We start from the raw sequence: 12,309 nt of genomic DNA, 5'->3' as shown, positions 1-12,309 counted from the left end.
GGAACAGCCTGCAGAGTTTTTGTTCTGTTTTGTTTTTCTTTTACAGACATTAAGACATACGGGCCAGAACTGGCTTAATATGAGTCGAGCCAGTCAGATCTCAAAATTTCCAATGCCATCCCAACTGTTGAATTCTGGCTATTAAACAAAAAGGATGAAACAAATGGAGCTTGTAATGAAAAAAGAAAAGAAAAAAATAGTCCCCAAATCCTGGTTTGGTACTCAGGGCATCCATGGAACCATCCGGCAAGAGGGATAACAGCTTCTGGCACAACCCCCATTGGGGACAAGTGGGCAGGGGTTTCTGGTGTCTTTGAGGGTGGTTTATATACACAGGAAATGATTTCTTACATTTACTTCAGTTTTAAAAAATAATGCTAAATTTATTATAACTTTAAAAAACTATTTTTCTGTAAATTTCAAATTTATTTTATAAATCTTATTATTCTATTTAGACATCCTAGTAAATTTGAACAGTCACTTTCAAAGAAGCCTTTTGAATAGTGTTTGGTCCCATGTATAAATTTAGTTAATTATTGTAGACATTTTAAAGTGAATGAATACATTTAATATAATAGATTTTCTTTTCAAGTACTTCAAATGCTTCCTCCATGTAAAAATTATCCGAGTGAACCCAATAAATTAAACCTATAAATAAAGTGAATTTCATTCAAATATCACTCCAATATTGTTTACAAACTTAGTAAACTTCTCTACACCTCTCAAATAAAATAAAAAAAATCACTATTCCAAATCAGTTGGTGGATAACCGATTTCAATAGGAATCATGAGATATTCCTTTTCACTGACATGCAAGAGTCTCATAAACATTACAACAGACAACCTCTAAATGTAACCCCAGGATATTAATATGAAGGGTTTGATGAAATGATTTATGTGCTTAATGCTCAGCCACATCACTCTTTAAAGCTCTCACCACTAGGGCAGAGGTGCAGTTAGAATCACAAATTCCCCCTGGGGATGAAGCGTAGTAGTTCTTAAAGCTCCCAGATGATCCCGGTGCACAGAGATGCAGCGGAGAACACTGCTCTCTGCTCTAAGGAATGGTGTCTTATCCCAGGGTGAGAGCCAAGCTCCCATGTCCTCCCCTAACGGGTGACTGGCCAGACACTGCTGACCAGGAGGTAACGTGGTCAGACACCAGGGTGACTTTTCTCACCTCGAGCTTTTCAACAACCGGAACTCGGTATCCACTTCCTGTAGAGGGGCTTAGAGCGGCCTTTGTGGGTTAGTTTATGCTATTATGTAATTCTTTTGTAACCTCTCATTTTATCACTTGCTGTGCATAGAAAGACTTCTGTTACCTTACCCTTCACTGCTTATTGGGATGTGGCAAGCCCAGTGCCTTGTTTGGTTTTAGCCACAACTGCTGAGTCACTCTACTGTCACCTGTACCGCCTAAAAACAGAAAAGAGAGGAATTGGGAAGCCTTCCTGAGAGAGGTGGCATGTGGGTGGTCTTTTGACTGTGGCCACGGGCTTGAGGGACAGGGAGGTGAGGAAAGGACTTCTGGATGGAGGAACAGTGTGAGCAGCTTGGGTCCCAGAGGCCAAAGCAAGGCCTAGAGGCAGAAGCCAGAGCCGTAGGCAGGAAGGCCCAGGTTGGTAATGACACCATCTCCCAGTTCCCAGCCCAGGATCACGAGGGAGAGCCTGGCAGGGATTTCCCCCCAGAAACCCCTGTTGCACTTTGGGATCTGCCCCACAGGACCACCTCTCACTCAGGGACCCCAGTGGCCTCTCTGGGAAGAGTGTGACCTTTAAGCAGGACCATCGGCAGGAAACGCAGCAGCTCCGCTCTGTGCTGTGGCGACTGGCCTCCAGGTACCTGCGGCCCCACGAGTGGAAGAAGCTCGCGTATTGCTGGGAGTTCACTGAGGCCCACGTCCACGCCATCGAGCAACAGTGGACAGGTACCCCTCGCCTCGGCACCCCAGAGCAACCAGCAGGTGGAGGGGTAGGGGCACTGGAGGTATCTTCTGTTTTCGGTGCTTCTGGGGAAAAAGCCTGTGCAACCCACAGCCCAGCCACACGAAGCCGCGTGCCATTCCCAGCACACCGCGTGCTTTCTTCACGCATCGGGCCTCTGCACCGGCCTGCCCTCTGCTTCTCCCTCCCACTGCCCTGTCAACCTCACATTCTTCATGAATCAGCCGGAGCTGGTACTTACCGTTCATACAGGAAACGAAAGGCACCTCCAGGAAAAAGAGGAGCTGCTGTGGCCACTGTTAACATATATTTGAAAATGTTGGCCCTGGTACTAAGGCATGGAACAGAATTAGAAATGCGTGCAAATACTGGAAAGGAAGAGAGAGATTTACTAAGTTCAGATGCTGTAATTATATGCACAGGAAGTCCAGAGGAATCAGCTGAAAACTCTTAGAATAAAATGATTCAGTGAGCCGGCCAGCATGGCTCAGTGGTTGAGCATTGACCTATGCACCAAGAGGTGGCCGGTTCAGTTCCTGGTCGGGGCACATGCCCAGGTTTCAGGCTCGATCCCCCCAGCAGGAGGCAGCCAATTGATGGTGATGTTTCTCTCTGATCGATGTTTCTGTCTCTCTCACCCTTTCCTTTCTTCTCTCTCTAAAAAATCAATTAATACATTAAAAGATTAATTCAGCCCTGGACAGTTTGGTTTGGTGGTTAGAGCAGTGGCCCACAGACGGAAGATGGTCAGTCAAGGGCACGTACCTGGGTTGCAGGCCCGATCCTGGCCCGGGTTGAGGTGTGTGCAGGAGGCAACCGATTGATGTGTCTCTCTCACATCAATCTTTCTCTCTCCTCTCCCTCCCTCCCTTTCACTCTCTCTAAGAATCCATGAAAAAAAATATCTTCGGGTGAGGATTAACAACAACAAAAAAATTTAACTCCATGAAATGGCTAAATATATGATAAAATATGCAAACACCAGAGTATTCCTATGTACCATCAATAAGTGGGCCAAATAAATAGAGGCATTTTAAAAAAGATATTACTTTTATAATAATGTGTTTTTATAAAAAGAAATATGAATGACATATTAATAAAACAATAAAAATTAGTTTAGCCATAAAAGAAGACTTGGGTAAATGGAATGACATTTGATATTCCTGGCTGGAAATAATATCTTATAGATATTGATTTTTTCCAAATTAGATTAAAACTTTGATCTAATTTTAATCAAATGAATATAGGAGGTTTTTGAAACTTGACTGAAAGAATAAACAGGGAACATGTAAATGAATATTCCGGGGGGGAGGTAGTGAGGATGATCTAATGCAACCAGACTCAATCATTTATAAAGTTAAAATAAATAATATAGACACCTGACACAAAAATATGCAAACCAATTAGTGGAATAGAGCGGCGTATCCAAAAGTAAACTTTATTATGGACAAGAGCTTTCATAGCTGATGGAGGGGCACTGGGGGGCAAAGGCCAGTGAACAAAGGGGTCGGATGAAACTGCCGTGCCAAGGGCAGCACCGGGAGGACGTGCCTGCTGAGGACCCACAGGGGGGCAGGGCAGACAGCAAAGGACTGACCTCGACCCACGGCTGTGCCCGCCATCGCCCTGCCTGGGAGCAGACCTAGTCACAGAGTTTAAAACCAGTTAATCCCCCCACCGGCGCCGAAGAGTGTGAACACTTATTTTCCGAACATGGTGGCACCTTGGAGTCGCCTGGGAAGCGTTAATGCCACTCAGTGCCTGGGCCGCCCCCAGACCCACGCTTGTCGGGAGCTCAGGGGGAGGGAGGGTACTGGGTGTCCATAGTTCCTAAAGCCTCCCAGGTGCTCCCGATGGGCACTCAGTTGAGAACCAGATGCCGGGAAAGAATGTGGCCAGCTCGGCCTCTGACTAAGCCCGCTTCTCCCGGTAGAGGAGGGCCGCTGGTATGCGAGGCACAGGTTGTCCTGAGCAGCAGAGGCGAAGCCGACCGCCTTGTGCATCGGGTACCAGTGATGCCAATTCTCTCTTAAGAGTGACACCAGCGGCATGCGTGGTAGATGCTCAGGGGAGAGCCTGGGGCTGGGGAGTGCAGGGTCCCCAACACAGAACCTCCACCCGCACCCTGTCTGCGGCTGCTCTGCCCTCCCCTCCCCATCCCTGGGCCGAACCCCTCAGAGTAGAGGAGGGCCCGGTGTCCGGAGGCGGGACAGGGCAGCATGGGCACGTGCTTAGATCTGGCTCATGCTAAGTGGGCCAGGCGATTCCTTTTCCTTTTCTCTTTCTCCTTCATGGTCCTCAGGCACCAAGAGCTACCAGGAGCATGGCCACCGGCTGCTGCTCATCTGGCTGCACGGCGTGACCACGGCGGGTGAGAACCCCAGCAAAGTGCTCTTCGAGGGCCTCGTGGCCATCGGCAGGAGGGACCTGGCTGGTAAGAGCGCCCCCCGCCCCGCTCCTGCTCAGGGCAGCGCCCGGCCCCAGGGTCAGAGCAGCGTGGCCCCCGCTGGAATGCGGCAGGGCCTTCCCAGGCTGCTCAAACCACTGCCGTGGCGCTGGCTCTGAACCTTCCAGATTCCTGGTCCCGGCTCTGCCTCTTTCTGGAACTCAGGCGGCCCGTGGGCGGATCACAGTCCCTCCTGGCCCTGGGTTCCCCACCTGTGCAAGGAGGGTGCTGTCCCAGGTGATGCCTATGAGCAGTGGTTCTCAACGTCTGGCCCTTTAAATACAGTTCCTCATGTTGTGACCCAACCGTAAAATTATTTTCGTTGCTACTTCATAACTGTAATGTTGCTACTGTTATGAACGGTAATGTAAATATCTGATATGCAGGATGGTCTTAGGCGACCCCTGTGAAAGGGTTGTTTGACCGCCAAAGGGGTCGCGACCCACAGGTTGAGAACCGCTGCCTATGAGGTTCACAGCCCCGGAGCCAGGGATGCTACAGTCTCTTCCTCTCTAATTTCCAATGCCATCCCAACTGTTGAATTCTGACTATTAAACAAAAAAGGATGAAACAAATGGAGCTTGTAATAAGAAAAGAAAAAAATAGTCCCCAAATCCTGGTTTGGTACTCAGGGCATCCATGGAACCATCCGGCAAGAGGGATAACAGCTTCTGGCACAACCCCCATTGGGGACAAGGCCAGCTCTCGATGACAAAGCCCTACACGCTGCGATGTGCACTGGAGGGCGCTTTACGGGAAAGCACAGGGTGGGGTACCAGGCAGTCGCCAATAGTAGTGAAGGCTGCGTTAGTCATGTGGCAACAGGAAAGCATGTTACTGAGGGGAGAGGAAAGCCCCGGGCATGCTGGCCATCGCAGCGCTGCCACGGGCAGGGTAGGAAAAGAGTCATTTCAGAGTGGAGGAATTAGGTATAACTTCTTTCTTTTTCCAAACTGTTAAATCTTACTGTTGCTTCTTCTTTTAACACAAATTCTGGCAGCCAGTGAAAACCTGAAACGAGCCCTTAGGCAACAGGAGGCAATAGGAGTCTCGTCTTTTGCAGAAAGCATCAGGAGGAAGGTAAACGCCGACCCGGGCACCCCCAGGAGGTGCACAGCCATGTAACCAGAGGGGCTGGACCTTCAGGAGCCTGGGACCTTGGAGTGGGGGCCACGGAACAGAAGACGACCACCACTTAAGGACTTAAAAAAAGAATCACCGTTAACAAACCTCCAGCTGCTTTTACTGAAACATCGCCATGCAGGGCCAGCAGGCAAATGTTTGCGATTTCTGTTCACTGTGATTGGTCCAGGGGCTGTCTTGGGTTTTGCAGGTAATCCCTTCCCACAGGTATGGTCCTTCGCATCTCTCAGCTCACTTTCATCCCCATCAGCTCAGAGCCTCACAGGGTGCAGGAGGCGTCTTGTCAGAAAGGACACGGGCTCAGGCTCGCTGAGCAGCTAATCAGGCGGTGAGGTCAGGTGCCAAACCCAGCATTCCCGTCTCTCCAACTGCTGAAGGGCTCCATCCATCACTTACAAACGGACCGCCCTTAACCCATCCGCTGGCTTTTAGGAATGCTGTGCTGGTTCCACAGCTGTGTCTGTTCCCAGGTTTATCTGTACGTGTGGACAGTTCCATGAGGCACACACTCTCATTTTTTTTCCTCTCGTAACATTTTTTAAGGTTTTAAAACATTTTTGAAATCATTTTAGGCTTACAAAAATGTTGCAGAAACAACACGAATTTCCAAATACTCTTCACAATACAGCTTCCCCAAGTATTAACCTCTTACATAACCAGAGCATAATTTCCCAAACCAGGAAATGAACACTGATACAAGACTGTTAGCTTATCTTCAGACCTTATTCAAATTTAGTCAGTTGAGCCATTTTTCTGCACCAGGATCCAGTCCAGGATCTCTCCTTGCATTTAGTTGTCATTTTCATTAAAAAAAAATTTTTTTTTTATTGATTTCAGAGAGGAAGGGAGAGGGAGAAGAGACAGAAATATCAACAATGAGAGAGTATGATTGATCAGCCGCCTCCTGCACGCCCCCTACTGGGGATCGAGTCCACAACCCGGGCATGTGCCCTGACCGGAATCTAACTGTGACCTCCTGGTTCATAGATTGATGCTCAACCACTGAGCCACACTGGTCAGTCGTCATTCTCATTTGTATAGCCCCAGTAAGAAGACTCACCTCTCTGGAGCAGCTCTATTCAACGCAGCTTTCTGCGATGATGGACATCTGTGCACTACAGTTTATTTGCCACTGGCTGCCTGTGGCCATTGAGCACTTACAATGTGGCCAGTGGGCTGAGGAACTGAGTTTTAAATTTTATCTCATTTTAATTGTTTGAAGTTTAAATAGGCACCATAGTAAGTGGCAACCACATTGGACGGCACCGCTGGTCTGGAGTCTCACGTTCAGGTGACAGGCAAGCAGGTGACTGTGCAGCTCAATCACACCCACCCACGTGTGGCTCCAGGGGAATGTGACTGGAAGCTTCACGGCTCACAGCAGGGGGAGCGATATGCGGGGGAGCCTGGAAGTTGAAATTCTCCTGCCACGCTTGCTAATTCCAGCTCTTTTGCATGTGGCACAGGTGGTGATCAGTGGGGAGCCTGCATCTTAGAAAAACTCCTCACAAAGTTACCCATTGGGCCCAAGTCCTGGGAAGGAAATAGAACAAAATCTCTTGGAGCTGAAAGGGGTTTCAGTGACCACACATGGCGGGTGGGGTTCACAATGGTACAGTCCTCTGAAAAGCACTGTGGCATTAGCTACCAGAGTTACAGGTACATTTCCCCTTCACCCAGCAATCCCACATCTAGGGATTTACCCCAAGAGAAACCTGCTAACACTAGTGCAAATGAATGCAGGGGACACTGTGCCGTGGAGAGGGGAGTGTGGGAAATCTATACCGTCTGCTGTTTTTTGTACTGGTTTAAAAATTAAGTCTATTAATTAAACAAAGAAATCTCACAAACTAAGTTTTGAAAAGAAAGAGGCTTTGAAACCAGCCCATGTTACAGGCAGAAACCTGGTGACGAGAGGCGTGTCTTGTAGAGGCCACACAGCTCACATGGATCAGACCCGGCATAGCAGGCCGCCTCCGTGCCGTGGCCCCCGTCCTCCGCATGGTAAACCCTCCTCTTCCATCTCCCACTTGGGAGAGGTACTTTGTACCACATGGGACTTAGATCTTTTATCTGGATGGATTTTGCACAATGAATTATGTATTTTTTTGAGACAAAAATAGCAAGTTCTTAAAATAAAATTGAAATGTTGAAACATCTCTCAGATTCAATACCCGTTTCCTTTGTTTGGGAGACCTACGGCAAAACTTCAGCTGAGACAAGCTGTTGTGGATCGGTTCTGTGTAACCGCAACCGTTCAGCTCACCACCAGCAGTCAATGACTGAGTGTCTTCCGAGCCGGGCAGTCTGCTGGGAGCCGGGGAGCTGCACGGAGGAGCCCCCAGTTCCTGCCCTCTGGAAGCTTGTGGTCTGGGCGGCGGGCGGAGGAGCTCAGATACCAGTAATGTAATAGAATGCGGCCGGTGCTTGAATGGGTATATGCAGGGGGGAAGGTGAGAGGCTCACAGAGAAGACAGACGTGGGCAAAGCACATTCCAAGCAAAGAGCAGTCTATGCCGTGGCACGGAGGCGTGTCTGTCTGCAGAACGGTGTGGCTGAACACAGGAAGCATGGGAAGGGAGGAGAGAGGTGCTGGAGGGGCAGGAGGCCCAGGGGCCGGGCGTGCAGTAGGGTGGACTTTTCAGCCCTCATTGAGACGACTCCAGGGGGCACTGGTAGCCCCGCAGCTCCCTCGTCTGTCAGCCTGAGTCACGATGCCCAATCCATCTTCCTTCCACAACCTTCCTTCTTTTGATCTTTAATAAGCATCTTGCTCGCAATGTTTCATCAGCATCTGCTTCGGCCTGAGGCATGGAGGTGAAGGTGTGGTGATGGGGTCCAAGATGGCCGAGTTTCTAGCTGGGAAATCTGGGGAGCAGTGGTGTTGGGAACCAAGATGATGGGGTTGGGGAGAGCAGGGGCAGGTTTGGGCAGTGGGGACATGGGTGTAGCTTTGGCCAGGAGAGTTGGGGGTGCCTGTGGAAGACTGGCCTAATAGACAGGCCTGGATGTGCATTCAAGGCCAGCACTCAAAATCAGTCAGGGCAGGAAATGGCAGTCGTCAGCGGGGAGAGCCAGGGAGGCATGGCTCACAAGGGAGAATTAAAGAGAGTGGGGGGCAGCCCTGGTTCATTACCGCACCAGGTAAGGGGCTGCTGCTGACCACGTGTAGACTGGCCCTGCCCACAGGCCCTCCCTGTTGGTTGGGAAGTCAAGACACCCTCGGTGAAACTATGGCAGCCTCAAGGAAGACTCAATGCTAACAGTTAGAAATGGCAAGCCCTGCCTCTATGGCTTACCAACTGCTTCCCTAATTCTCGACTGCTGTCAAATCATCAGGCAGTCAGGGAAGACACTGCACCTCTGAGGACCGACCATTGGCTTTAGGCATGACCCAACGTGGCAGTCCAGTCCCGTCCTTACTGTGTGACACCCAGCAGTCTCTCCACCTCTCCAAGTCTCTGCGCCTGGAAAATCAGTCTAAAATCTGGAAAAGTACGGCCAACTCAGTATTCTGAAAACTTAAAGAAACATGAATGCTGACCTTTTTGTCTAAATTGTACCTCAGAGAAACCAAGTAGTTAATGAGGCAAAATTATAGTTGTCTTTTGTTCAATCGGTGAACTCCAGGTAATAAATGCAGAAGGAATACTAAGCCTTCGAGTACTGTCACTGTCCTGCAGCCCCTGAAGAAATGATGCTTGTGTGCGATGATCAGCAGTGGCAGCTAAACCATCCGGGGATTTTCCAATGACTGCATCAGGCTGACAAGGAGCGATCTTAAGAACTTAGACACAGAGAGACATTATGTGCCTCCTAAAGTTCCCAACAGGAAGCACACACCACCTGTGAAGCATTCCTGCCAAAAAGAATGAGCTCAAACTTGCTCAAGCCTCTACATGCTATTATCAGTTTATGGGAAATGCCAGGGACAGAGAAGTTAAAGGACACCGTGAGTTGCCATCAGCCAAATCCAGACTGTGGTGAATTCTATAGGGCAAACAAGCCTGTTTCTTCAACAAGTAAATAGCAAGAAAAAAATAGAGGGCAGAGGGAATTATAGTTTAAAAGAGATTTAAGAGACATTTCAATCAAATACAAAGTGTGAACTTTGTATGGAAGCTGATTAGAACAAAATCATAAAAGGACGTTTATGAGGTAGTCATGAATGGGAATATTGACTAATGATATGAAGGAATTATTGGTGAACTGTTAAGTATGTTAATGGCATTATGGTTATTTTATCTCTTGAAAGTACATATAGAAATATTTATAGATAAAATCATATGGTATCAGAAACTGCTTTAAAGTAATCCAGTGATGGGAGTAGGTGTGGAAGAAGGGATGGTGGGATAAGAGATGACATAGCACTGTCCATGACTTGATAATTTTTGAAGCGAGGTGAGTGGGACATGGTTCATTATATTATTTTTCTCTACTTTATGTGTGTTTAAAATTTTTCATTAAGGAAGGAAAAACAAGGTCTCAAAAGTACCTGGTACAGAGTAGCTGCTCAATAAATGATAGCTACTATTATTTTACAATGAGCAAACTGTGCTTAAGAGAGATTAAGTAAGTTACCTAAAGTCACACTGAATTGGCAAACACCATGGTCTGCTTCTCAGAAAGTCCTGTCTGTGTAGCCCGATACAATAATCATAAAAGCCAGTCACTGAAATTGAATTTTTATTCCAAATGACTGTAATGGCTAGAAAGACAACAGCTAAAACTCAAAACAACTTGCATAACTGGAATTGGAAGTAGTTGATCTGTAGGAGAGTAATTGGTGTGGTGACAACCTTGGCACTTTGGTAACAGTTACAATAAGAAAGCACAGAAACAACCAATGTCCTTCTAATACACGATCTGGATGTGCAGTATTTATAGCAAATGATATAAAAAGGAAGAAAGGAAAGAAAGAAAAAAAGGCAAGGAAAAACCCCTACAAAATCCCAAACCTCAGAAAGTAACATTCACATAAGTACACGATGGTGAAGACTCTTGGTAGCAAAATTCTCACAATTCTTAAAATGGAGTCTTCAAAAGTACTTCTTCAAATTCAAAAGCTAAAAAAACCAAAGAGGGAACAGTTACACTGGCTCAGAAGAGCTGCCGCCTGCCACAAAGGGGACCATCAGTCCTACTTCCGAACAGTGATAACCGGCGAGCCTGACGAACTGAACAGAGAGGCTGACTGGCGGGCACTGATGTCACTGATTGTACAGGAACATGCTGGGTCACTCGTCATCACCAGCCAAAGCGCCAGCTACTGCTCCTCCTGACTGAGGCCGAGGTTGCCTTTTTGCACCTCGAGCTCCTCGGCACTGACCATCGATGGGTCGATGGCCGCATATTTGGTTCCATGGAATTGCAGCAAATGTATCTGTAGAAATGCAGAATCATTATTTTAAACGTCACCATAGTATATAAATGCTCTGTCCCTCTAAAATTAGAGTAATAGCTACTAATTAGAGAAAAATTGGGCAACACGGAAAAGTCAAAGAAGTATTTTTTAAAACCACAGTTTGGGATCTTTGTTCCTCATTTAGTATGTAGCCAGCCTCTCTAAGTTCCTACAAACTCTTGATAAACATCTGAAGGGGTGCACGCTGCTCTGTGAGCAGGGGTTTACCCTCCCCCCTGCTGCTGCAAGGCGGGTCCTCCCAGCCTCTGCTGTGCTGCCTAGCACCATGCTGAATGTCTCTGGGCATCAAGCTTTTCTGTAGTTAGGATCCTCTCCTTCGGATCCATTTCCACAAGTGGATGGCAAGATCAAAGGACGTGACTGGTTGTTTTTTTTAAGATTCTTAATACTTTCTGCCAAATTGTCAAAAACAATCATTTCTCACCGATATTCTAATACCCTTTAGGTAGAGGATGAAGAGATGCTGTATTTATAGATGAAATTTGTTAATTTTTTAAAAAATGCATTAAAAATAGACCAAGAAGTCACTCCATGGAACTCAGATGGACCCCATTCAGGACTGGTGTCCTGCTCTGACTGAAGTCATTGTGTCCAGGAGGCAAGGTCACTTCCTGCCAAAAGGTGCTTCAGTGTGTGGAGGCGTTGGGCCTGCTGTTCTTAGAAAAGAGACGGTGGGCAGAGTCACCTGGGGATCTCTAATACATCTGCTCAAATTATCCTATAAATTATTCATGTAAACCGACTTTATTGAATCAATGCCTCAGTCCTATAGAAAATTCTATAGTTCTCTTACTCCACTTTTTTTTTTAAAAAAGGCTTTATGTTTCAAACCATACACGTTGGGTTCAAAAGTGCTCTGGGCGGCCCGGCCCCTGTGAGACTGAGATGGCCCCTGGGAAGCTGAGAAAAATACCACATGAACTCACTCATTTATGGATAATAAGGACCATTATAGACTGATGAACAAAAATGGATACAGAAGCAGAGCAGCATTGAGCAGACTGTCAAAGTACAGCGGGAACCCTGGGGAGGGTTGGGGGGTGATTGTAATACTTTAAGAAATAAAAAATAAATAAATAAAATATAAACAAAAACAAAAACACAAACAAAAACAAAGTGCTCTGGGCTCCAAGCTGGGACGCACCTGTACATAGAGATTCACCTCTGCGCTCCTGCACAGGTACGGGAAGTTGCCTCCCGTTTTAAGGTGAGCCCTCCGGGCATTAGGATACAGTTTGTACATTTCTTCTTTAGCTTCAGTTGAAAGTGCGCTCTGGTCAAATACCTTTAAAAAAAGACAAGGTTGTAACTGACTGGTAATTTAATATGTTCTTTTCACTCTGGAA

General features: G+C 47.2%; 2 protein-coding genes across 4 annotated transcripts in view; one reads left to right on the top strand and one right to left on the bottom strand.

The window, feature by feature from the left end:
- The window catches only part of ANKDD1A (ankyrin repeat and death domain containing 1A), a 35,355-nt gene extending 28,958 nt beyond the window's left edge, over nt 1-6,397 (top strand). Inside the window, exons 13-15 of the mRNA XM_015568467.1 lie at nt 1,729-1,933; nt 4,252-4,383; nt 5,396-6,397. Of these exons, the coding sequence (XP_015423953.1) occupies nt 1,729-1,933; nt 4,252-4,383; nt 5,396-5,520 (462 nt within the window). The 3' untranslated portion in view covers nt 5,521-6,397. The remainder of the gene's footprint in view (nt 1-1,728; nt 1,934-4,251; nt 4,384-5,395) is intronic.
- A 3,810-nt stretch (nt 6,398-10,207) lies between these two features.
- The window catches only part of SPG21 (spastic paraplegia 21 (autosomal recessive, Mast syndrome)), a 17,719-nt gene continuing 15,617 nt past the window's right edge, over nt 10,208-12,309 (bottom strand). For all 3 annotated transcript variants that reach the window (XM_006770777.2, XM_006770778.2, XM_015568518.1), the window contains 2 exons: nt 12,108-12,248; nt 10,208-10,921 (listed from right to left, as the gene is read on the bottom strand). In XM_006770777.2, coding sequence (XP_006770840.1) covers nt 10,805-10,921; nt 12,108-12,248 — 258 coding nt within the window. In that variant the 3' untranslated portion in view covers nt 10,208-10,804. The remainder of the gene's footprint in view (nt 10,922-12,107; nt 12,249-12,309) is intronic.

This window comes from Myotis davidii, unplaced genomic scaffold (assembly GCF_000327345.1).
Source record: "Myotis davidii unplaced genomic scaffold, ASM32734v1 scaffold461, whole genome shotgun sequence".
Taxonomy (NCBI): domain Eukaryota; kingdom Metazoa; phylum Chordata; class Mammalia; order Chiroptera; family Vespertilionidae; genus Myotis; species Myotis davidii.
The sequence above is the reverse complement of the archived record's forward strand: the minus strand, read 5'-3'. Positions and strand labels throughout refer to the sequence as shown.